The sequence below is a fragment of the Myotis nattereri genome (assembly GCF_964212035.1).
Source record: "Myotis nattereri genome assembly, chromosome: 3".
Taxonomy (NCBI): Eukaryota; Metazoa; Chordata; class Mammalia; order Chiroptera; family Vespertilionidae; genus Myotis; species Myotis nattereri.
In genome coordinates, this window is record NC_138077.1 from 53,759,534 (window position 1) to 53,787,504 (window position 27,971).

Below are 27,971 nucleotides of genomic sequence, written 5' to 3' on the forward strand. Positions count from 1 at the left end.
TCATCACGAGGCGCCGCGGAGGGACGCGGAAGGAGCAGGTAGGAAGGCGTGCGGCGCCGGGGCGGGGCTGGAGCTTGCCTCGCGCGCCTTTTCCTTTCTGGGGCCTGGGGGTCCACGTTGGCTTCCCCGGGCCTCTCTGCCTGTTAAGAGTTTTCTGTGCCCGCGAGGCCCGCGTCGCCGACTCCACCGTAACGCAGGGAGCTTCCCCGGCCGAGCCAGCCTCCCTCCTCCAGCCGAGTTGGACCTTCGTCCCTTACCTTCGGCAGCCACGGCGGTGCTTTCCTGGTTAGGTTCTCATCAGAACGTGTGACCCGGCGTGTGCTCGGAACGTAAGGCCGCCACTTTTGCACTTCCCTCTCCCAACGTTTGGGTAACTACGAAGGGCTACATTCTTTTGGTCAAAATGTGGCCTTTCCCAGGCTCCCCTACAAACTCAGCGGTTGATTGATTGGTAGGAGGATTCAGGCAGAGGGTTCTTCTTTCATTAGACCTTCCGACGGGAGAAGGCCTGGGAGACGTCATTGTAGAGGGCTTCGTGGACGGGAAAGAACTTAAGAAGCGTTATTCGGTCATACTGTTTTCTTCGTTGAAAACTTTACAAAAGGTCTTCTGACAACTTTTAAATATTATTCAGTAAGAGAAAATAATAGCTATCACTCTACTAGGGTCCTTGATGCGGGTTTTTATGTAATTCTCAAATAACTCTATGAGGTCATAATTACGATAACAGGGTTCATACGTTTCTTTAGTAGTCGGTGCCACTGTCTTTATGTCGTAAGAAATCTTTCCTGAAACTCCCTTGCTGTGTATAATCCCTTTCTTGCCTGCCAGTAAAAATAAAGGGACTAGTTGCGTTCTCTTCTTTCCAGGTTTTTTTTTTTCTTCTCCAACACTCTTAGTGACCCAGATTCTTTTCATTCTTGCTAGTGCCAGTGGCACAGCTCTTTAGTCATGTTGGCTGCTAGCCAGCTCCTCCACATCAAGAGCAACTTGGGAAACCCCAAGCATGTGAAGAGAAGCTGACCTATACTTACTGCAGTGATGATGACTATGTGGTAGCGTAACCTCCGTCTTCGGGGTTTTGCTCGTTTTTCAGCTCTCAACCATAGGACATCCGAGGAGGAAGACCAGCATTTCTCTGGGAAGACGCTTAACTTCCTTTTAAATCTTCAAGGATACCCGGAATTGATACATCTGAGAAGGGGGCAAAGAACCAGGCGGAATGACAGTTTTAAAGGCACAGATACTTGGAAAGGACAACTGGGGTGTATGGCGGTATGGCTGGAGCAGAGTGTTTAAAGTAGCGATCACTCAGTTATTAAAGACGTTGCCCTTTATCCTGTTTTTTTACAGTGTAGGTGACGTTGAGCCTTTCAAGGCCCTGGTCAGGCGATTCTGATTCATGCAAATCTTTCACTTGCTCATACCACTCACTGAGAACAGCGCGGTGTGGCGGAGCCTGTGCGCCCGCAGCCTGGCCGAGGAGGCTCTGCGCCGGGCGGACATCCTCTGCAACCTGCCCAGCTACAAGGCCAAGCTGCGGGAGCTCGGGGCCACGCCGCCGCCCCGGCCCGCGCTCAGTGCTCCTCATCTCAGCTTGAGTCAGGCGCCTGGCTTCACTATCCCTCCCGCCTTCCAGGGCACCACACTCTGGATTCTACTCCACTCAGTGAGGTAACTTGTGTGTGGCAGAGTACCTCCCAGGTGGCCCAAGTAGAATTTCAAATTAGGAAAAGATTTTCTTGATCATGCCTCCTTTTCTTTATACAAATCTTTCACTTGCTCATCACCCTCCTGACCATGTCCCTTTCTTCATGTTTAGTATTCTCTCTGGTTGTTCAGAACTGCCAACTTTTGCACTCCACCCTTTCTAAAAATGCTCACAGAGTACCCCACCTTTCCCAACCCACTCTATGATCTCATTAGGTGTTGGAAGGGATCAATTATCTAATTAAAGTAATTCACAATGGGATATGATTAGTTGTTGTGCTTGACCCTTTAGGCATCTGTGTATGAGAGGTTTGTTGACTTGAAACCTCAATGTGGGGATAGTGGCACTTAACCTATTTCTGGTGGGCTTTCCAGTCCTCATAAGAGAATAACAAGAAACAGTAGCTTGACAACTTATTTCTGAAAGATTGTTTTGATTCAATGCAGATTTAATTACATTTTTTCCCACTGCCTTTTACTATAGCAGTTTCATTGTTTAAAACTTTTTGATGGTGGACTTTGGGTATGTGTCAAATAATACCAAATTTTAATCTTGCAGACTAAGTAAAGTAATTTTGGGGACTCTGGTTGAGTTATGGATCAGTACTCTGCGTGATAAATGTTGATTGATTAAAATCAAAAACCTCCAGTGTATGAATTTCTGGGGCTTTCCCAACTCTTTTTAACATTCCCTGTATTAGGTCTCTCTTTTTGTCTTTCTAACTAGCTACGTAATCAGTAAATATTATCCATGTGATATCGAGATTATAAAAAACAAATTGAACTTTTTAAAATTCTTTATTGTTTAAAGTATTACATAAGTCTCCTTTTTCCCCCCATTGACCTCTTCCTGGCCACTCTCACCCCCCAGGACATGCCCTCGTCCCCCTACCATCTGTGTCCACTGGTTGTGCTCAGATGCATGCATACAAGTCCTTTGGTTGATCTCTTACCCCCTCACCTCCCCTGCCTTCCCTCTTAGGTTGGACGGTCTGTTCAATGGTTCTATGTCTCTGGCTCTATTTTTTCATCAGTTTATTTTGTTCGTTATATTCCACAAATGAGGGAGATCGCATGATATTTATCTTTCTTCGACTGGCTTATTTTGTTTAGCATAATGCTCTCCAGGTCCATCCATGCTGTTGGAAATGGTAAGAGTTCCTTCCTTTTTTTATAGCAGTGTAGTCTTCCATTGTGTAGATGTACCACAACTTTTTTATCCACTCATCTGCTAATGGGCACTTAGGCTGTTTCCGGATCTTAGCTATGGTGAATTGTGCTGCTATGAACATAGGGGTGCATATATCCTTTCTGATTGGTGTTTCTGGTTTCTTGGGATATATTCCTAGAAGTGGGATTACTGGGTCAAATGGCAGTTCCATTTTTAGTTTTTTGAGGAAACTCCATACTGTCTTCCATAGTGGCTGCACCAGTCTGCATTCCCACCAGCAGTACAAGAGGGTTCCTTTTTCTCCACATCCTCGCCACACTTGTCTTTTGTTGATTTGTTGATGATAGCCATTCTGACAGGTGTGAGGTGGTACCTCATTGTCGTTTTGATTTGCATCTCTTGGATGATTAGTGACTTTGAGCATGTTTTCATATGTCTCTTGGTTTTCTGAATGTCCTCTTTCGAAAAGTGTCTGCTTGGGTCCTTTGCCCATTTTTTGATTGGATTGTTTATCTTCCTTTTGTGAAGTTGTATGAGTTCCCTATAAATTTTGGAGATTAAACCCTTATCGGAGATAACATTGGCAAAAATGTTCTCCCATGCAGTGGGCTTTCTTGTTTTGTTGATGGTTTCTTTTGCTGTGCAGAAGCTTTTTATTTTGATGTAGTCCCATTTATGTATTTTCTTCTTAGTTTCCATTGTCGTAGGAGCTGTACTGGTAAAGATATTGCTACAACATATGTCTGTTATTTTGCTGCCTGTGGATTCTTCTGAGATTTTTATGTTTCCTGTCTTACGTTTAAGTCCTTTATCCATTTTGAGTTTATTTTTGTGTATGGTGTAAGTTGGTGGTCTAGTTTCTTTTTTTTTTTTTTTTTGCCTGTATCTGTCCAATTTCCCCAGCACCATTTATTGAAGAAACTGTCTTGACTCTATTGTATGCTCTTGCCTCCTTTGTCAAATACTAATTGAGCATAATGGCTTGGGTCGATTTCTGGGTTCTCTGTTCTGTTCCATTGGTCTATATGTTTGTTCTTGTGCCAGTACATACCAGGCAGTTTTGAGAACAGTGGCTTTGTAATATAGCTTGATATCTGGTTTTGTGATCCCTCCAACTTTGTTCTTCTTTCTCAGGATTGCTGTGGCTATCCGGGGTCTTTTTTTATTTTAGATGAATTTTTGGAGAGTTTGTTCTAGATCTGTGAAATATGCCATTGGTATTTTAATGGGGATTGCATTAAACCTATAGATTGTTTTGGGTAGTATGGACATTTTAATGAAGTTGATTCTATCAGTCCATGAATACAGTCTATTCTTCCATTTGTTTATGTCTTCCTCTATATCTTCTTTCAACATCCTGTAGTTTTCTGAGTACAGGTTTTTTACCTCATTAGTTAAGTTTATTCCTAAGTATCTTAATTCTTTTGTTGCAGTGGTAAATGGGATTGTTTTTTTAGTTTCTCTTTCTGTGAGTTCATTATTGGTGTATAAAAAGGCTATAGATTTCTGGATGTTAATTTTGTATCCTGCTACGTTGCCAAATTCATTTATTAGGTCTAGTAGTTTTTTGATGGAGTCTTTGGGGCTTTCTATGTATATCATGTCATCTACGAATAAGGACATTTTACTTCTTCTTTTCCAATTTGGATGCCTTTTATTTCTTCTTGTCTGATCGCTATGTCTAGCACTTCCAGTGCTGTGTTGAACAGGAGTGATGAAAGTGGTCATCCCTGTCTTGTTCCTGTTCTTAGGAGAAATGGTTTTATTTTTTGCCCATTGAGTATGATGTTGGCTGTAGCTTTGTCATATAAGGATTTTATTGTGTTGAGGTATGACCTCTCTATTCCCACTTTGCTGAGATTTTTTTTTTTTTTTTATCAAGAAAGGTGTCAGGCCAAAATCGGTTTGGCTCAGTGGATAGAGCGTCGGCCTGCGGACTGAAGGGTCCCGGGTTCGATTCCGGTCAAGGGCATGTACCTGGGTTGCGGGCACATCCCCAGTGGGAGATGTGCAGGAGGCAGCTGATCGATGTTTCTCTCTCATCGATGTTTCTAACTCTCTATCTCTCTCCCTTCCTCTCTGTGAAAAATCAATAAAATATATTTAAAAAAAAAAAAAAAGAAAGGTGTCAGATTTTGTCAAATGCTTTTTCTGCATCAATTGATATGATTATGTGATTTTTCTCTCTCAATTTGTTTATGTGATTTATCATGTTTATTGATTTTCTGATATTGAACCAGCCTTGCATCCCCAGAATAATTCCCACTTGGTCATGGTGTATGATCTTTCTAATGTAATGCAGGTTCCAATTTGCTCGAATTTTGTTGAGGAAATTAGCATCTATGTTCATCAGGGATATTGGCCTGTAATTCTCTTTCTTTGTAGTGTCTTTATCTCGTTTTGGGATTAGGGTAGTGGTGGCTTCATAGGAAGAGTTTGGAAGTGTGTCTTCCTCTTGAATTTTTTTTTTTAATATTTTTATGTTTTTATTGATTTCAGAGAGGAAGGAAGAGAGAGAGAGAGATAGAAAGATCCATGATGAGAGAGAATTATGGATTGGCTGCCTTCTGCAAGTTCCCCACTGGGGATTGAGCCCACAACCTGGGCATGTGCCCTTGACTGGAATGGAACCTGGGACCTTTCGGATCGCAGGCCGACGCTCTATCCACTGAGCCAAACCGGCCAGGGCTTGAATTTTTTTGAATAGTCGGAGAAGGATAGGTTTTAGTTCTTCTTTGAATGTTTGGTAAACTCCCCTATGAAGCCATCTGGACCAGGGCTTTTGTTTGCTGGAAGTTTTTTTTATTAGTGTTTCAATTTCATCCATAGTTATTGATCTATTCAGGTTTTTTTATTCTTCCTGGTTGAGTTTTGGAAGCTTGTAATTTTCTAGGACTATGTACATTTCGTCTAGGTTGTCTGGTTAGTTGGAGTTACAGTTGTTAGTAGTATTTTTTTCCCCTTATAATCTTGTGTATGTCTGTGGAGTTAGTTTTTGCTTTACCTCTTTCATTTCTGATTTTATTCGGGTCCCCTCTCTTTGTTTCTTGGTGAGCCTGGCTAGAGGTTCATCAGTCTTGTTTATCCTTTCAGCGAACCAGTTCTTGGTTTTATTGATCTTTTGTATTGGTGTGTTGTGGGTTTTTTGGGTTTTTTTGTTTGTTTATTTGTTTTTGGTCTCTATCATTTATTTCTGCTCTGATCTTATTTCCTTCCTTCTGCTTACTCTGGGCTCTTCTTGTTGCTCTCTTTCTCATTCTTTAAGTTGTAGGGTTAGACAATTTATTATCATTTTTTCCTGTCTTTTGAGGTAGGCCTGTAAAGCTATGAACTTTCCTCTCGGGACTGATTTCACTGTGTCCCGTAGATTTTGGATTGTTGTGTTTTCAATGTCATTTGTTTCCAGGATGCTTTTTATTTCTTATTTAGTAAACCAATCTTTGTTTAGTAGCATGCTGTTTAGCCTCCAAGTGTTTGATTTTTCCCCCGTTATTTTATTGTAGTTGATTTCTAATTTTATGCCATTGTGATCTGAGAAGATGCTTGATATGATTTCTACCTTCTTGAATTTGAAGAGACTTTGCCTGTGTCCTAATATATGGTGTATCTTTGAAAATGTCCCATGTGCACCCAAGAAGAATGTATATTCTGTAGCTTTGGGGTGAAATGTTCTGAAGATGTTGATTAGTTCCACCTGATCTAGTGAGTCATTTAGGATTGCTGTTTCTTTGCTGATTTTATGTTTAGAGTATTTATTCAGTGGTGTCAATGGGGTATTAAAGTCCCCTACCATGATTATATTGCTGTTGATCTTTCCATTGATAGCTTCCAGAAGTTTTTTTATGTATTTGGGTGCTCCTGTATTGGGTGCATATGTTTACCAGAGTTATATCCTCTTGTTGAATTGCTTCCATTAGTATTATGAAGTGGCCCTCCTATCTCAACATGGCCTTCACTTTGAGGTCTATTTTATCAGATATAAGTATTGCTACCCCAGCTTGCTTATTTATTTATTTATTTATTTCCATTTCCATTTCCATTTCCATTTGCCTGAAAATTTTTTTCCATCCCTTTACTATCAGTCTTTATGAGTCTTGTTCTGAGGTGGGTCTCTTGTAGACAGCAAATATATGGGTCATGTTTTCTTATCCATTCAGCTATCTGTGTCTTTTGATTGGGACATTTAATCCACTTAAGTTTAAGGTTATTGGTAGGTACTTGTTTGTCACCATTTTATTCTTTATGCCTATGTAACTTCTTCCCTTTCTATTTCTTCTTTTTATATCAGCCCCTTTAGCATTTCTTGCATTGCTGGAATTGGTGGTAATAAACTCCCTTAGCCCTTTTTTGTCCATGAAGCTCCTGATTTCACCTGGAATTTTGAATGGTAGCCTTACTAGGTATAATATTCTTGGATTCAGTCCCTTGCTTTGCATCACTTTGTATATTTCATTCCATTCCCTTCTGGCCAGATGTGTTTCTGTTGAGAAACCAGTTGATAATCTAATGCAGTGATGGCGAACCTATGACACGTGTGTCACCTCTGACATGCAAACTAATTTTTTTTTGGTTGATTTTTCTTTGTTAAATGGCATTTAAATATCGTATCTAATAAAAGACAAAAAGGGTAATTGACCGTACCTTCACTATGCTTCCCATTGGCTAATCAGTGTGATATGCAAATTAGCCACCAACAAAGATGGTGGCTAATTTGCATACTGCAGGCAGGGCGGGACAGCACCATCCCGCCTACCCTGCCACCATCCGTGCCCAATATCTGCGATCCGGGGCGGTGGGCGTCCCGTGTGCGACCTGACCTGGGGCGGCGCCCCAACCCCCAAATCGGCCCTGCCATGTGCGCGACCTGGGGAGGCGGGGCAGGCACCGAGGGATCGGGCCTGCCATCTGCCACCCGGGGAGCGGACCTAAGCCAGCAGGTGATTATCTCCTGAGGGGTCCCAGACTGTGAGAAGGCACAAGTGGGGCTGAGGGACACCCCCCCCACACACACACACCAGTGCAAAGTCTTTGTTTTACTATGGTTGCAAATATCAAAAAATTTCTATATGTGACACGGCACCAAGAGTTAAGTTAGGGTTTTCCAAAATGCTGACACGCTGAGCTCAAAAGGTTCGCCATACTGGTCTAATGGGAGATCCCTTGTAGGTAACTTTTTGTCTCTGGCAGCCTTTAAAATTCTTACTTTGTATTGATGTTTGCCAATTCAATTATGATGTGTCTTGTTGTCAGTCTTTTTTGGGTTCATCTTGTTTGGTTTACTGTGTGCTTCTTGGACGTGTGTGGCTTTTTTCTTCCCAACATCAGGGAAGTTTTCTGTCATTATTTCTTCAGAAAGGTTTTCTATTCCTTGCTCAGTTTCCTCTCCTTCTGACACCCCTATTATGTGGATGTTATTTCGTTTTGTGTTGTCCCAAAGCTTCCTTAGGCTCTCCTCCTGCTTTTTAAGTTTTCTTTGCAGTTGCTGCTCTGCTTGGGTGGCTTAACTTGCTGTCTTCTAACTCCCTGATAAGGTCCTCAGCTTCTTTTAGTCCAGCAGTCGCCACTGGTGATCCATGAGGTCCTAAAGGTTGGCGACCGCTGTATCTAGTCTGCTTTTGAAACTTTCCATTGTGTTCTTTATTGCATCATTTCCTCTTGATTTTTCATTTCTCCTTGATTCTTACATATGTTGTTGAATTTGTCTTTCATCCTTTTCAGTGTCCTTATAACCATTACTCTGAATTCTTTCTCTGACAACCTGCTTGCCTCCATTTTGTTTATTTCCTTTTCTGGTGATTCCTCCTTTTCTTTCAAATGGGGGTGGTTTCTTTGTCTCCCCATTTTTGCTGTTCCTTTGTGATTGTTTCTAGATATTAGATCAAACTGCCATGCCACCCAGATATTTTGAGTTTGTCTTATATAGTAGATGTTTTGTGGGACCCAGTGGTGCAATCCGATCTTCTGGGCTGGGTAATCTAGGGATGCCCCCTACTTGGGATATTTCGGTTCTCTTGGTGTAATTGGGTCTTGAGTGTTATTGTGCCATTCGTGGATGGAGTCTCCTCGCAGAGTTTCTGGTTATGAGGCTCACTCTCTACCACATTTACTGAACAGCACAAAATACAACTTGACAAGTCATGACACAAAGAGAACAAAACACAAATGTACTCACAACACCAATAACCCCAATATAAGTGACCACCAGAGAAAAGAGAATTAGGAGAGAGAAAAGAGAGCAAAAATGATAAAGAGGTAAGAAGAAAAAGGTAAGAGAGAAAAGAAAGAAGAAAAAACATCTAGCAGAAAAAATACCACAAAATAAATAGATAAATGAAAAAATGCAAACAAAAGAACACCCAGAAAAAGGGGTGGGGCAGAATCTGTAGAAGCAGAGCTTATATACAGAAAGTAAGATTAAGGAATTGAATGAATAGGGGAAGGACCTCAGTTCAGTATAGAGGAGGTAGAAAGAGAATGAGTGAATAAGAAGAAAAGAAATGTAAAAATATTTAAATAAAAAGATAAAACAAAAAAATAATATTTTAAAATTTATCTTCATCCATTTTGGGAAAAGAAGAATAGAGAGAGCAGGTAGGCTTGAGTTTAGTGAGTGATACTAATTAAACAATTAGAAGAAGAAGAGAGCAAGAGAGGAGAGGGGGAAAAAAGCATAAAAAATTGGCAAAGAAAGAAAATAGTAGGGTACATGGACTTGGAGCAGAGGAGAGGAAATTAGGTATATGAGTAAGCCAACAGAGACCACAGTAATAATAACATGTCAATAAAGCAGATAAAGAAGATCAATTTAACAAGGGGTAAAAAGAAAGGAAAGAGAAAACAGGATGGAAAAGGAGAAGTAAAGAAGAAAATGGTGGGAAAAAAGATAAAATAATAAAAATAGAATGAAGAAAAAAATAAAGAAAATAAAAAATATCCTATATAGCCCTGGCCAGTTTGGCTCAGTGGATAGAGCATTGGCCTGTGGACTAGAGGGTCCCGGGTTCGGTTCTGGTCAAGGGCACATGCCCAGGTTGCAGGCTCGGTCCCTAGTGGGGGCTGTGCGGGAGGCAACCGGTCGATGGTTCTCTCTCATCACTGATGTTTCTGGCTCTCTTTCCCTCTCCCTTCCTCTCTGAAATCAATCAATAAAAATATATAAAATATATATATCCTATATAATAAAAGGGTAATGATGCAAATTGACCCTAACAGCAGAACGACTGGGAATGACTGGTCACTATGACACACACTGACCACCAGGGGACAGACAATGCAGGAGCTGCCCCCTGGTGGTCAGTGCTCTCCCACATGGGGAGCTCTGCTCAGCCACAAGCCAGGCTGAAGACTACCAGCACAGCGGTGCTAAGGATGTCCAACTGCAACTTGGGCCTGCTCCCTACTGGCAAGTGGACATCCCCCGAGGGCTCCCGGGCTGCCAGAGGGATGTCTGACTGCCAGCTTATGGACATCTCCCGAGGGGTCCCAGACTGCAAGAGGGCACAGGCCAGACTGAGGGTCCCCCCCTCCCCAAATGCACAAGTTTTTGTGCACCAGGCCTCTAGTATTTTTAATAAAAGATAAAGTTAAAAAGTGAAGTGTCATTTGTTTCAGCCAAGTTTTAATGCCCCATGGAGGCTGGTTTAAGACCCCACTCTTCTGTCTGCCACTTCTGTTTCCTGTTAGGTAGTCAGCATGAAGTTCCAGGCAATCCACCACTCCCCTGTTTGTGTCTGTCTCCACAGCCTTGGCTGGAAGCAGGTGGGACTAATCTGCCCGCTTTGTCTATATGCCTGTTATCAATCTTAATTTCTCAAGTGTCTGTGTGTGACATTGCTATAGGTGGGCAGGGTGCTGTATCGCTTTCCAGCCCAGTCCTTGAGGGCTCCTCAGGACTATTCAGAGTTTTTGTGTCCTTTGTACAGCTCTGGGTGTGGCTGTATTAGCTGTCTTGAGGCTGCTGAGAGGGGCTGATTCTTCAGGAGAAAAATGGCTACTTAGGTCCAGAGGGTCAAGAATGTTTCAGTGCCAGATTTCTGGTTACCTCTCCCCAATTGCTCTCCTCCACCGCCTCTCCCCAGACTCCACAAATCCGCACCTCCACCTGCACCGCAGCCATGGGTTAGTGTTTGTATTTGAAGGTCCTATGCACTGGGTTCAGTGAATAAAAGCAAAAACAAAACAGGCAACACAACCGTGGAACTGCTAGGGCAGCTCTTTAGGCCACCTTTCTGGACTCAGCCTCTTGCGGCCATGGACTTAGATCTGGAATCCCCTGCTGCTAGCAGCCCTGTGGACTTCCTTTCCACAGTTGGATGTTACACCTTTCCCCAAGGGATGCAGACTTGGTGCTGGGCAGCTTTCTTCTAACTCTCTTGGCTTGGTGGTCTCACGACTCTCTCCAACCCAGGTCCGCAATCCTACCATTCTCCAGGCGTCCTCTGCCCTTCCCAGCTGTGAATTGTCTCACCAGCTGTGTCTAATTAGCCAATTCTGGGTGGATGTTACTCAATTTAGATGCTCCTTCTATCTGCTCCGGGATAAGACTTGGGACACATCTGCCTATGCTGTGCCATTTTTCCCTCCAATCAGCATTCAAGTTAAACTTTTTTTACTCTGGTGCATAGAGGTTAAAGTATAGCTGACCTTAGTCTTACAAGATTAGTAGACTGAGAGTTACTACTGGTTCTATTATGGAAAAATTTACAGGAGCTATGTTGTTGCCCGCAATAATCCCTTTTTTTAAAAAAAATTTTTAGCACGTTTTTTAAAAAAGTATGTTTTAAGTCAGGGGTCCTCAAACTTTTTAAACAGGCGGCCAGTTCACTGTCCCTCAGACCGTTGGAGGGCCGGACTATAGTTAAAAAAAAAAACTATGAACAAATTCCTATGCACACTGCACATATCTTATTTTGAAGTAAAAAACCAAAACGGGAGCAAATACAATATTTGTATTTGCATGTGGCCTGCAGGCTGTGGTTTGAGCACCCCTGTTTTAAGTGATTTCAGAGAGAGGAAGGGAGAGAGAGATAGAAACATCAATGATGAGAATCATCAATCAGCTGGGCAATAATCCTGTTAATGCAAAATCCATTTATTTCATTGCCTGACCTCACACTTTGACATGGAGCTTAACCAAATCAGTTTTTTAAATTGAATTAATCTTTTCCAGAAAAGAATTGAATTGTATTAGGAAGAAACTTTTGTCTCTCCAGTTGGCATTTACTTAAGTCCCCAGTGCAAAACCCTGCCTCATTTGTATCTTAGAGAAAACCTAAAAGTCCAGCAGCGATCTAAAATTATATGCACACAAAATTTTAAAGCTGCCTTACCCATGTGGCTCAGTAGTTGAGCATGGATGGATCCATGAGCCAGGAGCTAACGATTCAGTTCCTGGTGGGGACAAATGCAGGGCTTGGAGCTTGATCCCCAGTAGGGGGCGTGCAGAAGGCCCCTGATGTTTCTATCCCTGCCTTTCCCTTCCTCTCTGAAATCAATAAAAACGTTAAATTATAAAATAAAATAATCCTAAAGCTATAGAGGACAGATTTCTAGACTTGAATGTTAATACACCATAAAAAAATTAAAACTCAAGGGTCAGCGGGCCTCTGACGGAGTATGTGGCCTCCATCTTCGGCACTAAGAAGGACAAAGTCAACTGTTCATTGTATTTCAAAATTGGAGCATGTCATCATGGACACAGATGCTCTTGGTAGCACAATAAACCGACCTTTAGCCAGACCATTGCCCTCTTGAACATTTACCGTAACCCTCAAAACTCTTACCAGTCTGCTGATGGTTTGCACTGTGCTATGATGATGAGTTTTTTGAGGAGGTTTTCACATAAATGGAGAAATACGGAGAGGTGGAGATGAATATCTGTGATAATCTTGGAGATCACCTCTTGGAAACGTGTTTTGCCGTGAAGAAGATGCGGAGAAAGCTGTGATTGACTTGAGCAGCTGCTGCTTAGATGGCACAGCCCATCTAAGCCGAGCTTTCCCCTGTGACCGAGTTTTGGGAAGCCTGTTGCCACCAGTATGAAATGGGAGAGGGTACACGAGGCAGCTTCTGCAGCTTCTGCATCTTCATGCATCCGAAGCACATTTCCAGAGAGCTGCAGTGGGAGCTATATGGGCACCGGCGCAAGAAGCATCTCAAGGTCCCAGGAGCGTCGCTCTTGGTCTAGAGACCATGGTTGCGGCAAAGGTGGTGGGGGACGGGAGCGTGACAGGAGGCGGTTAACGGATAGTGAGAGATCTGGGTGATTCTGAGCCAAGCCATTTTTACCGTATGTCTGCTAGAAAGTGTTGTAATTGATTGACCAAACCAGTTCATAATGGGAATTAAAAAAAAAAAAAAAATTGAGAAAACAAAGATGAGTTTCTGAATAAAATTTGTAGTGATACAGTAAAAAAAAATAAAAATAAAACTCTAACTTACAAAATAAATGACCAAAACTCTAAAATTCATTACAGAATTTTAAACAAAATGATATGTAACTTAAATGGCCTTTTCAATGTCTAATTCAAATTTCATAATTTAAGGTAGGATATTGACTTTATTATATAAGTTAATCACCACAGACAACAGTTCCTAATCCTAAATATTAATATCTTCCATTTTTAATTACAATAAGTGTCCTCTGGTTTATCAGGAACATTTGGCAAGAGCCTTTGTTATGTTGGAAAGTTATTTAACTAGTATTTCAATACTTGTCAGCAAAAATCAAACCACCCAAGATTCCTTAGCTTTACCTCCTTCTGAGTCATTTTCTCTCCCAAACCTCTCCATTAAAATGGAATTGCTTCAATCTGTTTAATTAGTTTAATCTGTATATTGAGTGCTTCCACTGAGATTTTAAAAAATGTATCTTTTTGTCTTTTTCCCATTTTGTCATTTTTATGAAAATTGCTTTATCTGATTTTGTAATGTTTCTATTAACTTTCATGACTGATTAGTGATTTTTTGCAGTCTAGTTAGTGATTTCTGTGTGTGTGTGTGTGTGTGTGTGTGTGTGTGACCAAAAATAGGAGGGAACATACTTTGTGTTGGGAATAGAAATTTTATGCAGATTGCCAGATTATTTTAAGTGAATTTTCAAAGCAATATTAGGAAATTTATCTGTGTACCATTGGATAAAATTGAGGTGTCAAACCTGAAAATACAAAGCAACTATGGCAATTTTTCACTAGGTAAGTTCTACCTTGGCTTGTGAAATGAAAAATTAAATTTGTCCAAATTTGTTTGTTTCCTCTTATTTGACCATTAGAGATGTATAAATTGCCCTGATTTCCTTTTTTGCTTTGCCCATGGGCAATTACAGCAGGGAAGTATGTGGCAATTCCAGTTTATAGATTGGGGTGCCTCGTATATCGGGAACCTAAATTTTGTATATAGGTACTACTATTGTATAAGTGCAAGTAGGTAATAATGTGATTAAAAATTTGTCAGTATGAAATCTGTGGACAAAAGGGGCCACATGCTAACTTGACAAGCTCAGGGAAGGCCTGCATGGCAGTCTTGCAAACTCAAAGACCTAAAGTAAACCACAAAGGATGGTCTGAAGTTAAACTTTGATTAAAGGCAGTTATGGTAGGTAGTCACCTCCTAGGCCAGTATCTTCCCTGACAAGGTCAATCTTTAACTGAGCTTATGGTCTTTTTGCATCTACAATAACATATTGAAATGTCAGAGTAGCTTGTAACTTCCCTTTTTTCTGGACCCATCTGGGCACAACCAAATGCCCTGGGTGCCGGGACAGATACCACAAATTCCTTCATTGTTATCATGTTAATTGTTGACTGTTAACTATCCTGTACCCACCTAAGTAAAAGAAGTATGTGTCCATCATTTTACTCTTTATCCAATCCCAGACTTCCCCCCTCCTTTGCTTTCTCTCACCTCTCTAATCTATCACCAATGGTTTCATGTAAACCACCTACGTCTCCTCCTTTGATTGCAATGTATAAAATAGATGAAAAACTGCCATTCTTCTTGAAATATTAATGTTTATTGCATGTAACATTATTATATTTAAAATTGTTTTTCTTGAAAATAAATTTTAAAAAGCCATTATCCAGAGCATTATCCCAGGTCATTGAGATTCTGTTTACTGGCAGTTGTCAATTGTCGACAATTTGGCTCAAGTAAACTCACAAAAATTCTTTACAGGTTTGAATGTTTTTACATTAATAAACTGACAACCAATGGGTCCAGGCTGCCTGTCACTACTTGAGGCAATTAAACAGAGACAGGGTTGAATCATATATGAGCATTTATTCCAATAATGCTGGCAGTATGGGAGAGCAGCAGGTCATCCACAAAATCTGCTCTGAAACCCTCCATAGCCAGCTGCTTATATTGGGTTGGACAAAGATTACATGGGGAAGTAGGCAAAAGGAGTAAGAATGGGTATGCAAAATGGGTATTACAGGTGGGGAAGTAGGTATTGTGTGCTGGGAGGGACTCCATTGTTTGGGCAACCGGTTGTTAATCCTTCCATGATAATAGGCAGTTACTGTATGAGTCTGTTCTGCATTCCAAGGTTGACTCCCAGGTTCCTGGGCATGCACTGCTCCCAGCCAGATTAAAATGTCCTTTCTTTAATCAGAACAAGGCAATCAGAACATGTTTAATAAAAGGGTAATATGCAAATCGACTGAACGGCGGAACAGACGAGTGCTGCTCAGCCACAGGCCAGGCTGATGGCTGGTGAGTGCAGCGGCAGTGGTGGGAGCGTCTCCTGCCTTGGTGGCAGTTGGACATCCTCTGAGGGCTCCCGGATTGGGAAATGATGCAGGCCAGGCTGAGTGACACCCCCCGCCCCAGGTGCATGAATGTCATGCACCAGGCCTCTAGTGTTTAATATTTCTTATAACTACCGCTAGTTCCCAATATTCTATTTTTGCCCCTAACAAGTACATTTAAAAGCAATAATGAATTAGTATCTTTTAGTCATTTTCTGTACTTTAAAGAATACTAACAAGCCCAGCTGGCATGGCTCACTGGTTGAGCATTGATCTATGAACCGGGAGGTCATGGTTCAATTCCCAGTCAGGGCATATGCCTAGGTTGTGGGCTCAATCCCAGGTGTGGGGCATGCAGGAGGCAGCTGATCAATGATTCTCATCGTTGATGTTTCTATATCTCTCTCCTTCTCCCTCTCTAAAATCAGTAAAAATATGGGGAAAAAATACTAACAAGTAAATTGTTTTTAATTAAGTTTTTAAATAAATTTTGTAAAATTTCTATTGATTTTTTAAAATTATTTTTGTTTATTTTTAGAGAGAGAGAAACATCAAATGTTGTTCCACTTAGTTATCCATTCATTGGTTGGTTGGTTTTTTTTTTTTAATTAAATATATTTTTATTTCAGAGAGGCAGGGAGAGAGAGCTAGAAACATCAGTGATAAGAGAGAATCACTGATTGGCAGGCTGCCTCCTGCACACCCCTCACTGGGGACCAAGGCGGCAACCCGGCATTGTGCCCTGACCAGGAATTGAACCATGACCTGGTTCATAGGTTGACACTCAACCATTGAGCCACACAGGCTGGGCTATTGGTTGACTCCTGTATGTGCCCTGACCAGGAATGGAACTCTCAACCTTGGCATACTGGGACAACGCTCTAACCAACTGAACTACCCAGCCAAGGCCTGGTCTTCATTATTTATTTAAAAGTTTAGTATCCCTTGATATTGGGTCCCTGTACAAATTTTAAGGGCCAGGAGACTTTGGGAAAATTATTGAACATTTCTGAAACTTAGTTTTATCTTTTCTAATAATAGACAAACATGGTAATTGACCATACCTTCACTATGCCTCCCATTGGCTAATCAGCACGATATGCAAATCAACCCAACCAAGATGGCGGCCCACAGCCATGGAACTGGAGTGAGCAGGAGGCTTGCTTGCTCCAGTGATGGAGGAAGCCAAGGTTCCCCACCTGCTGTGGCCGGCTCTGAGCTCCGAAAGCAACAAAGTTTCAATTATAGAAGCTAAATAGACCCCAGATACCTCCTTTCAGCCGGCCATTGCCACGGAGCTGGAGCGAGCAGGAGCCGGCTCTCAGCTCCAGTGACAGCAACAAAGTTTCAATTATAGAAGGTAAATAAATCCCAGAATTAAAAAAAAAAAAAGAAAGAAAAGAAAAGGAGAGGCTGGGAGCTTTAGTGGCCAGCCAGCCTGAAAATGTCCCTCAGCCCCTCACCCAGACTGGCCAGGCACCCCAGTGGGGACCCCCACCCTGAAGGGGTGTGACCAGCTGCAAACAGCCATCAGCCCCTCACCCAGGCTGGCCAGGCACCCAAGCGGGACCCCCACCTTGATCCAGGACACCCTTCAGGGCAAACCAGCCAGCTCTCACCCATGCACCAGGCTTCTATCCTATATAGTAAAAGGGTAATATGCAAACTGACCGTAACAGCAGAAAGACTGGGAATGACTGGTCACTATGACACACACTGACCATCAGGGGGCAGACACTCAATGCAGGAGCTGCCCTCTGGTGGTCAGTGCGCTCCCACATGGGGGAGCTCAGCTCAGTCACAAGCCAGGCTGATGGCTGCCAGTACAGCGGTGGTGGTGGGAGCCTCTCCTGCCTCCTCGGCAGCGCTAAGGATGTCCGACTGCAGCTTAGGTCTGCTCCCCGCTGGCAAGTGGACATCCCCCGAGTGCTGCCAGGCTGCCAGAGGATTGTCTGATTGCCAGCTTAGGCCCAGTCCCCTGGGGAACAGGCCTAAGCCAGCAGGTGGTCATCCCCCGAGGGGTCCCATACTGTGAGAGGGCACAGGCCAGGCTGAGAGACCCCTTCCCCTCCCCCCACCCCCATCCCCCAGTGCACAAATTTTTGTGCACCGGGCCTCTAGTTATCCATAAAATGGAATAATACCAAGCAGAAAGGTTTCAAGAATAAAAGTAATATTCTGTTGATTTAGTCTCTGGTGCTAAGACCTAGGGGTCTGCATTTCTAACCAATTTCCCAAATGATGATTGGTGTAGTACAGGTTCTCAGATTCTAACATGCATCAGAATAATCTGGGAGGCTTGTTAAACATATAGCTGGGCCCCAACTCCAGTTTGTGATTCAGTGGGCCTCAGGTGAGATCTTGACAATTTTTATTTCTAACAAGTTCCTAGGTGATACTGATGCTGTTAGTCTGGAGGCCATACTTTGAGGACCATTGGTTTAATATATATGATGCCACTTTGACCAGCTTAATAAAAATGCAAAAAGGGATAATGGTAATTATTGATCACTCATTACTTACCAGGCACTATTTTATGTGCTTTACATAGATTACTTCATTTAATTCTCTCTGATTCTATGAAATAGGTGTTATCATTATTATCATCTCCATTTTTATAGAGAAGGAAAGTGAGTCACAGAGAAGAGGTCTTGTAACTTGCCCAAAGTCATCTAGCTAGAGACTAACCTGGGGACTCTAGTTCCAGAGCGCACACTCTAAAACATTATTCTGATAAAAAAATAAACCTGATTGTTGTGCAGCCCTCTCTTAAAAAGAATTTTTCCTAATTTAAAATAAATATATTTAGTGTTTATTCTTTTTATATATATATTGATTTTTTACAGAGAGGAAGGGAGAGGGATAGTTAGAAACATAGATGAGAGTGAAACATCGATCAGCTGCCTCCTGCACACCCCCACTCGGGATGTGCCCGCAACCCAGGTACATGCCCTTGACCGGAATCGAACCTGGGACCCTTCAGTCTGCAGGCCGATGCTCTATCCACTGAGCCAAACCGGTTAGGGCTTTAGTATTTATTCTTATGTGAGCCTCACACCAAAGGCTGGAGAACCAGACTTACTTGGGTTCCTGGTTGCAAGGGAAGCCCATTTCAGCTTGTGCTAGCCTGTTGTGCCCACAATCCTGTGTTCAGCTAGGCTTTTGTAGACTTCTTCAGTTTTCTTTTTGTTGTTGAGTTGTTTAGATGTCTTTTTAAAATATTTAAATGAAATATTACTTATTGCATTTGTCTCCTACCATTAAGTTCTTAAGTAAAATATGACATATTTTTTTCCTCCTTCACAGTCTCCTCAGCCATTATGGCTGTCAAGTGGATTGGTGGACATTCTTCTCCTATTCTCTGCCTGAATGCAAGTTCAGAAGGGCTAGTGGCTTCTGGAGCAGAGGGTGGAGATCTCATGGCTTGGGGTGAAGATGGGACTCCATTGGGACATACACGCTTTGAAGGGGCCAATGACGTTACCTGTGTCTTATTCTCTCCCTCCTGCCCCACCAAGCTCTATGCCTCACATGGAGAAACTATTAGCATACTGGATGTCAGATCCCTCAAAGGTTCCCTGGACCATTTTCATGTGAATGAAGAAGAAATCAATTGCCTTTCATTGAATGAAACTGAAAACCTGCTGGCTTCTGCTGATGACTCTGGAGCAATCAAAATCCTAGACTTGGAAAATAAGAAAGTTAGCAGATCGCTGAGGAGACATTCCAACATCTGTTCTTCTGTGGCTTTTCGGCCTCAAAGGCCTCAGAGCCTGGTGTCATGTGGACTGGATATGCAGGTGATGCTTTGCAAAGAATACTTGGGTAATGTCTAGATGGGATTTGTTAGCAGAATCAAATTGATCAGACTAAATATATATCTTTGAATTTTTTATTTTCTACTAACATGAGCCAAAGCTTTACTTTTAACGCATATTTTATGCTAACTTGACAAAGCCTATTAGATTTTATTCACAAAGTAATCGTTAATTCTTTAGTCTTTTCTCTGTGTTTTAATTCAGAGAATTTGATTCAGATATTTGATTCTAAACATTCAGAGAATTCAGATATTTGATTCTAAACATTTTTTAAAAAGGGGCATGCTGAAGGAAGAGTTCATCATCCACTTTCTAAAAAAAAAAAAAAAGTTGGAGGGACTGGGTCTGTTGTTTTATTTTGTTTTTGTTTGGCCAGGGTGGATCTGTTGTTTACTTTAAAATTCTGGGGTGCATTGCCCAGCTGGTGTGGCTCAGTGGTTGAGCATTGATCTATGAACCAGGAGGGCACGGTTCAATTCCTGGTCAGGGAACATGCCCGGGTTGCAGGCTCTGTCCCCTGTAGCGGGTGTACAAGAGGCCCCCAATCAATGATTCTCATCATTGATGTTTCTCTCTCCCTCCCCCTTCGTCTCTAAAATCAATAAATTAATATATATTTTTTTAAATTCTGGAGTATGTTAATTGCATATTGTATATTGGTGGCCAGGTTTGAAGCATTATATTCATGCTGAGTTTTGAAAGGAACATCACAAAATAGCTCATATTCAGAGGAGAGTAGGTATATCTAGAAACCCCATTATGTCTGGAACTGTAGGTGTTTAAATTTTGGTTTTCATGAGGGGGAAAAGTGGAATATGCTGGTCTAAATAGAAGTCATAGGGAAGCAGATTTTTGGTTTAATTAAAGAAAACACTCTCACCCTGATATGTGTTGTTCAGTTGGTTAGAGCACTGTCCTGTACACTGAAAGGTGTTGATTCCCGGTAGGGGACTTATGGGAGACAGCCGATCAATATTCTCTGTGTTCTCTCTCGTTCGTTTGTTAGTTCTCTCTCTCCCTACCGCCCCCTCCCCCCACTTCCTCTCTAAAATTAGTACAAGCATGTCCTCAGGTGAGGATTGAAAAAAAAACCACAACGCTTTCAAATAGCCAAATAGCTTGAACTTTCCCATAGCAGATGTGCTTTCTCTTGAGAGTAAATCTCATATCACCGGAATGAGAATAATCATGGCTTCTTTTTGGTGAGCACTTAGTACTTGCCAGTGTTTTACATATATTAGCTTTCATTCTAATTATGCCCTGCTAGATAGCTATTCTTTTTTATACATGAGGAAACAGATTCAAATTTAGTGTTCACACAGCTGTATGAATTGGGATTCAAACCGCAATCTCTCTGGCTCCAAAGCCTATATTTTATCTGCATGATATTTCAAGCAGAATACCATGAATAATGTGGTAAAAAAACGTTTTTGGTTTGGGAACACATCACTTCCAGAAAAAGAACCATTGTTTATTAAATGACCTATATGCCCACCACTATTCTAGGCATTTCATCTACTTTTTCAACTATAAACAGTATCTTTCTTCTGAGACTCTGTTAATCACATCAAATATTTTGTCTTTCCACCTTCTTGGCCAGTGATCTTTGCTACTCCCCCTCTACCCTCCTCACCCCTTCAGAATTTAGAAATAGATGAAGCTGATTTTTGTTGTCATTGTGACTGCCACTTCCCCTCTCTCAGGCTACTGGCATTTAGTAGGCAGAATCAGTGGATGTCCTGCAGTCCCTAAACAGTGAAGAATTGTCCTACCCAAAATACCTATTTAGAATTATTCTAAACTTATTGGGCACAGTGAGTCTATAACCTCTAAAGTCTTTTTCCACTCTAGGTCTTTTTTATTTTTTAAAAAATATTTTTACTGATTTTTAGAGGAAGGGAGGGGGGGAGGGGGAGAAACATTGATGTGAGAGGATGGAGCCTGAAACCTGGGCATGTGCTCTGACTGGGAATCGAACCAGCAATCTTTTGCTACAAGGGATGATGTCCAACCCACTGAGCCACACTGGCTGGGGCTCTACTCCTAGGTCTTGATCAAGCCCTTTAAGACCTACGATTTTCTACTGTAGTGGTGATAATCTTCCTACTTGGTTGTGCAGAAAGATCTACACAACCAGGTGGATATCTGTTTTAAGTAGGCAGATTGTACAGTGTCTCTTTGACTAGTCCTCTTATCAGTTTTCAATCACTGGTTCGTTATTTAATTACTAGGCATGGCAATAATGCAAAATGACCTGTATTCTTCAGATTAGAAAAGAAGTGTGGGCATCCAGAATTTACCATTTGCATCCAGTTCTAGGTAGGAAGCTTTAGTAGCGGCAACTGCTAGAGCAGGATAAGAAATAAATATTTTATGACAAGGAGGCATAGGTCCTTGCTTGACTGCTAAGAATTGTTAAAAGTTCACTGTAGATTACCTTTTGCACTGGTTGTGATATAGCAATAGTGGCTAAGACAACACAACCATTCTTTTAAGAAATTATTTCCTTCGTACAATCTGCCGAAACCGGTTTGGCTCAGTGGATAGAGCGTCGGCCTGCGGACTGAAGGGTCCCAGGTTCGATTCCGGTCAAGGGCATGTACCTGGGTTGCGGGCATATCCCCAGTGGGAGATGTGCAGGAGGCAGCTGATCGATGTTTCTCTCTCATCGATGTTTCTAACTCTCTATCTCTCTCCCTTTCTCTCTGTAAAAAATCAATAAAATATATTAAAAAAAAAAAAAGAAAAAAGAAATTAATTCCTTACTGAAGGTGAAACTCTAATTTCTTCCACAATTTACCTTTTAAAACCTGATTCTCCTTTATACTTTAAGAATATCCAGCCTATAGGGGAGTCTAAGAATCCTATATAATAAAAGGCTAATATGCAAATTGACCAAACAGCAGAACAACTGGTTGCTATGATGCGCACTGACCACGAGGGGGGCAGATGCTCAATGCAGGAACTGCCCCCTGGTGGTCAGTGTGCTCCCAAAGGGAGAGCACTGCTCATCCAGAAACCAGGCTCATAGCTGGTGAGCACAGCGGCAGTGGTGGGCCTAAGCCATCAGTCAGACATCCTCTGAGGGCTCCCAGACTGTGAGAGGGTGCAGGCCATGCTGAGGGACACCCTTGACTGCATGAATTTAGTGCACTGGGCTTCTAGTATAGTTATAATATTGGGAGGAAGTTCTTATCAGGTTAATTTTGAGTTATTTCTCTCTGAGCAAATGTATTTTATCTCAAGGCAGAAATTTCATTACTACCATTCACAGTAGATATGTTCAACACACCTATCCTTGTTATTATAGAAATTATAAAAATTATATCTTTTGATTTAGGTAGGTTTAAGTAATTAGGCAAAGCATACTCAGAGAGTTAGAGATTTATTTATTTGTTTAACTCTCCAACCCCATGCTCTCCCAAAGGAAGAGAAGAACGGTCATCAATGGGCAATAGCATTGCAAAAGCAACATCAAAAGCCAGCTTCACGCCGAAACCCGTTTGGCTCAGTGGATAGAGCATCGGCCTGTGGACTGAAAGGTCCCAGGTTCGATTCCGGTCAAGGGCATGTACCTGGGTTGCGGGCACATCCCCAGTAAGAGATGTGCAGGAGGCGGCTGATCGATGTTTCTCTCCCATCGATGTTTCTAACTCTCTATCTCTCTCCCTTCCTCTCTGTATAAAATCAATAAAATATATTTTAAAAAAAATTTAAAAAAAAAACAACACTCAGAAATGATAAAAAATTAAAAAAAAAAAAAAGCCAGCTTCACACTCAGGAGAGAACGCTGCACCTTTTCCTCATGGTTTCAGGTGTTCCACATGTTCAGAGAAACTTCTTTAGTAACGAACTGTAGAAATCATCCCTGAAAGTATAGTCTTGAGTGTCCAAACTGTGATTAATTAAGACACTTGAGACCACTTAGTTTTATATTAGATGCAAATAATAATTATAGTGTATGTGAAGGTATAAAGAATAACATTAAATAGGCATGCTCGCTATCCAGGAGCACTGGAAGTATGTTCCAGTCTTTCCCTCCCCCCTCTTCTTCCCTTACAGGCTCCCCTCTTCTCTCAGTGCGTGCATCTCCCAACTCTAGGGGACCCCATGAGACTTGCAACTACAGGAACAATGGGCAGCAGCAGCTTGTCCCAGGCTAACCCCCCAAACCTGTCTCCAAAGCCCCTTTTTCTCTGACTTTCCAGTGAGCCAAGCAGCCCCACCTAGGCTCATTTCTTTCCTATAACATTTTTAGAGAACCAAAGCAGCCCCACCTAGGCTCTCTCCTAATGCTGCTTCTATCCAAGGCCCTCCCTTGTTTCACTATCCCCAGCTTTAATGACGTACTGTACTCTAAAAGTCAAAATGAAAGGAAAAAAAAGAATGAAATAGTTTTTTCTTTGGAAATCTGAAACCATCATATATTTCTATAGTATACATGACTCCCCCCTCTTCCCCTCTCCCCCCCAATATCCACACCTGGAAAGGTTGTTCTTGTTTCTGGAGTTTGAAAGGTCATTAGTACTAACACAAGGATCAGGATGATGGAGGAGACTTTTTTTCCTTTAAAATTAATCTTTACACTTGATTTTAGCCAAAAGGCTGAGAAGTGATAAATGAATCTCTTATGTGGAAAGAAATGGTTTTTGTAGGGGAAGAAATAGTGTGCATGTGTGTTTTTATTGTAGGGGGAGTAATTTTTGAGCAGGGTCACTTTGATATGATTGCATTCACTTCTAAACATTGGCCAGTTGTCCACTTTCTCTCCCTTTTAATGTTTTATAGGACTACTAGAGGCCCAGTGCATGAAATTCGTGCGGGGCAGGGGGGGCATCCCTCAGCCAAGCCTGCACCCTCTCCAATCCGGGATCCCTCTGTAGGTTTAGGCCCGATCCCTGGGACATCCTTCTCACAATCTGGGACCACTGGCTCCTAACTGCTCACCTACCTGCCTGCCTGCCTGATCACCCCTAACTACCCCCTCTGCCAGCCTGATCACCCCTAATTGCCTCTGCCTGCCAGTGTGATCGCCCCTTACTGCTACCCCCCCCACTGGCCTGGTTGCCCCCAACTGCCCCCACCCCTGCCGGCCTGGTCGCTCCCAACTGCCCCCCCCTGCTAGCCTGGTCACCCCCAACTGCCCCCCTCTGCCAGCCTGGTTGCCCTTAACTGCCCCCCCCCAGCCGGCCTGGTCACCCCTCACTGCCCCCCACCCCCTGCTGGCCTGGTCGCCCCCAACTCCCCCCCCTCACCCCCCGCATCAGCCTGGTCGCCCCACGCAGCCTGCTGTTCAGTCATGTGGTCGTCCCTCACTAACCCCCCTGCCAGCCTGGTTGCCCCATGCAGCCTGCTGTTTGTTACTGTTACTGTGACAGTGTCCTGGACAATTTGCATATTCCTCTATTATTAGTATAGATAACCTCCAGATCTTTTTGTTTTTGTTTTTGTTTTACACCCAAACTCTTGTACTTTTTTATTCTTCATTATCTCTAGTTCTCCTACTTAGGTGATACAGCTTGAACAGGTGGTTGAGAAATTGTAAAACACCTTGGAATCTTTAGCAGTTAGGAAGAACAAAGAAATATGAAGAGAATGTACAGACAGGAACAATTTGGGAATCTTCAATACTTGGAAATGATTCTTGAATTGGTAGAAACTGGGATGGTTATTAACACATGTAGATGATTTAGTTAATACAAAAATGTTTAAGCTGCTGAAAACACTTTGGGTATAGTTCATGTTTGGATGTCTTAGGAGGATAATAAATATAATCCAGATATTATGGGGCCTGTGTGAGAAAGAACTTGGGGGTAATTGCCAGTACAGTTAAGCTAGCAGATTCTGGAATGTTTATTTTCCTGTGTTCAGGGTGGGGGGTTTTTTGTTGTTTTTGTTTTGTTATTGGTTGTTTTGTGTGTATATGTTTTATTTATTTATTTATTTTTTTATCGATTTCAGAGAGGAAAGGAGAGGGGGAGAGAGAAACATCAATGATGAGAGAGAATCACCAATCTGCTGACTCCTGCATGCCCCACACTGGGGATGGAGCCTGCAAACCAGGCATGTGCCCTGACCAGGAATTGAACTGTGACTTCCTGGTTCATAAGTCTATGCTCAACCACTGAGCCATGCTGGCCAGGCTTTTTTTTTTTTTTTTTTTTTTTTTTTTTGAGAGAGAGAGATTATTTTTTTTTAAATATATTTTATTGATTTTTTACAGAGAGGAAGGGAGAGGGATAGAGAGTCAGAAACATCGATGAGAGAGAAACATCGATCAGCTGCCTCCTGCACATCTCCTACTGGGGATGTGCCCGCAACCCAGGTACATGCCCTTGACCGGAATCGAACCTGGGACCTTTCAGTCCACAGGCTGACGCTCTATCTACTGAGCCAAACCGGTTTCGGCAAGAGAGAAATTATTTTGACATCAAGTTTTAGTACTCATTTTTTGTTATATTTTCTGATATTTCTGATATAAAGTTACTTTATTAGTCTGTTGGCTTCACCCTAATAGCAATTACTGTCCACTTAGTATAATGTTATAAATCCAATCCAAAAGGATTTTCAGTTCTTTTCCTACGAGAAGTAGAAAATAAATGTTACTCTATTTCACTTATTTGGAAAGTAGACTTGATGAAAGATAACCTTCAGTAGAAAACCAAATTCTTAATATCAGCAGTAGTAATCTTATCAATTCAGATCTATGGTTTTTTGTTTTTTTAATTTATTGATTTTTTTACAGAGAAGAAGAGAGAGAGATAGAGAGTTAGAAACATCGATCAGCTGCCTCCTGCACACCTCCCACCGGGGATGTGCCCGCAACCCAGGCACATGCCCTTGACCGGAATCGAACCCGGGACCCCTCAGTCTGCAGGCCGACGCTCTATCCACTGAGCCAAACCGGTTTCAGCTAGATCTATGGTTTTGACTATGTCTAAACAAAGTCTTGCTTACCCTACTATCCATTTTAAGTTGTGAGTCATAATTCAGGGATAATACTAGATAGTATAATAAAGCTGTATATTCTCTCTAAAAGTATTAAAAATATTTTCCTTTTCAAATTGGTTACTGCAGGGAGAAAATGAATCACTATTGAGTGAAATCAATTCACAAACCTTATTGTTTCATTTTAATTAGCACTTCATTTAAATAAATTTAGTAGGTCTGAGATCGTGGTAGGGAACAACAAAAAGCCAAATATACCAAGATGTCAAATTATTCAACATATAGGTGTGGAATTTCTGCTCTTTTCCAGGCATTATACTAAGCATTAGCAAAGATGTATTAAATCTCCAAAAACTGACAAACTATTAATGTTAGTTAATAGAATAGGAATTAAATATGGGAAAGAGAAAAGCAGGCTGGAATAGTGAGGAAAGCCTGCTTGCAGAGACAGGGACTTGAGCTAAGCCCCTAGAATGGATAATTTGGGTAATGGGAAAGTAAAGGAAAACATTCCAGATACAAATTATTGCAGTGATAATCCAGATAGTTTATTTTGTTGATTTTTACTTGTAACCAGCATAGACTAAGATTAATAAATTTCATAATCTTTAATTTTATTTGCAGAGAGGGTAGAATGACCTAAAGAAAACTGGCAACTGCTTAATAATTTAGATTACATTTTAATAGTCTGGTTAATCGAAAGTTATTCAGGACCTTGTTTTCTAAATTCTATCGTACTGCCCATTGGCATTCTAGTTTTGGCACCAGGGTAGCATTCCACTGTCATTTTGTAGTGCCCTCTAAATTTTTTCTTAATATTGCTGGAAATATATCCTACTAATCAATCTCAGACTATTTTGATGATTTTATTAGAAGCAGAATAAGCATAGTAGTTTAGCAAGATGGCTAGAACTTTATTTGACTGTGTAACATCCTTTTGTTTAAAGGTGATGCTGTGGAACCTTCAGAAAGCCCGGCCACTCTGGATTACAAATTTACAGGAGGATGAAACAGAAGAAATGGAGAGCCCACAGTCACCGGGTCAGCTTTTAAATCCTGCTCTCGCCCATTCTGTGTCTGTGGCATCGTGTGGCAATATTTTTAGTTGTGGTGCAGAAGATGGAAAGATTCGAATCTTTAGGGTAATGGGAGTCAAGTGTGAACAGGAATTGGGATTTAAGGGCCACACTTTGGGAGTATCCCAGGTCTGCTTTCTGCCAGAATCTTATTTGCTGCTTACTGGAGGGAATGATGGGAAGGTAATGATGTGGGATGTAAGCAGTGAAGTTGAGAAAAAACAGAAGAGTCCTACAAAACATACCCACAGGAAAAGCACTAAAAGGGCAACTTATACCAACCAGGGTGGAAACACTAATACTTCAGTAACACATGAAGAACAGGGCAAAATTTTACCAAAGCTAAGTATTGAACATGGAGAAAAAGTGAACTGGCTCTTGAGTACAAAAATAAAGGGTTGCCAAAATATATTAGTAGCTGATCAAACTAGTTGTATATCTGTGTATCCCTTAAATGAATTTTCAATCCAATAAAAACATTTGAATAAGCAGTCAACTTTTT

The 27,971-nt window shown here is 41.7% G+C and overlaps 1 protein-coding gene and 1 pseudogene across 6 annotated transcripts; both read left to right on the top strand.

The window, feature by feature from the left end:
- The first annotated feature begins 7 nt into the window (after positions 1 to 7).
- On the top strand, positions 8 to 27,960 carry WDR53 (WD repeat domain 53). 5 transcript variants are annotated; one of them, XM_081085356.1, is made up of 5 exons: positions 8 to 329; positions 16,669 to 16,987; positions 18,013 to 18,124; positions 18,934 to 19,427; positions 27,341 to 27,960. In XM_081085356.1, exons 4-5 carry the CDS (start codon positions 18,948 to 18,950, stop codon positions 27,941 to 27,943), a joined length of 1,083 nt encoding a protein of 360 aa, XP_080941482.1. In that variant the 5' UTR covers positions 8 to 329; positions 16,669 to 16,987; positions 18,013 to 18,124; positions 18,934 to 18,947; the 3' UTR covers positions 27,944 to 27,960. The 5 variants fall into 5 exon arrangements, with proteins under 5 accessions (XP_080941482.1, XP_080941481.1, XP_080941480.1 ...); XM_081085355.1 differs by lacking the exon at positions 18,013 to 18,124; XM_081085354.1 differs by lacking the exons at positions 16,669 to 16,987; positions 18,013 to 18,124 and having other exon boundaries at positions 13 to 329.
- On the top strand, positions 1,403 to 13,198 carry LOC308515350 (splicing factor U2AF 35 kDa subunit-like; annotated as a pseudogene). Its single transcript has 2 exons — positions 1,403 to 1,674; positions 12,474 to 13,198. The product of its transcript is annotated as a splicing factor U2AF 35 kDa subunit-like (transcript).
- Positions 27,961 to 27,971: the final 11 nt, after the last annotated feature.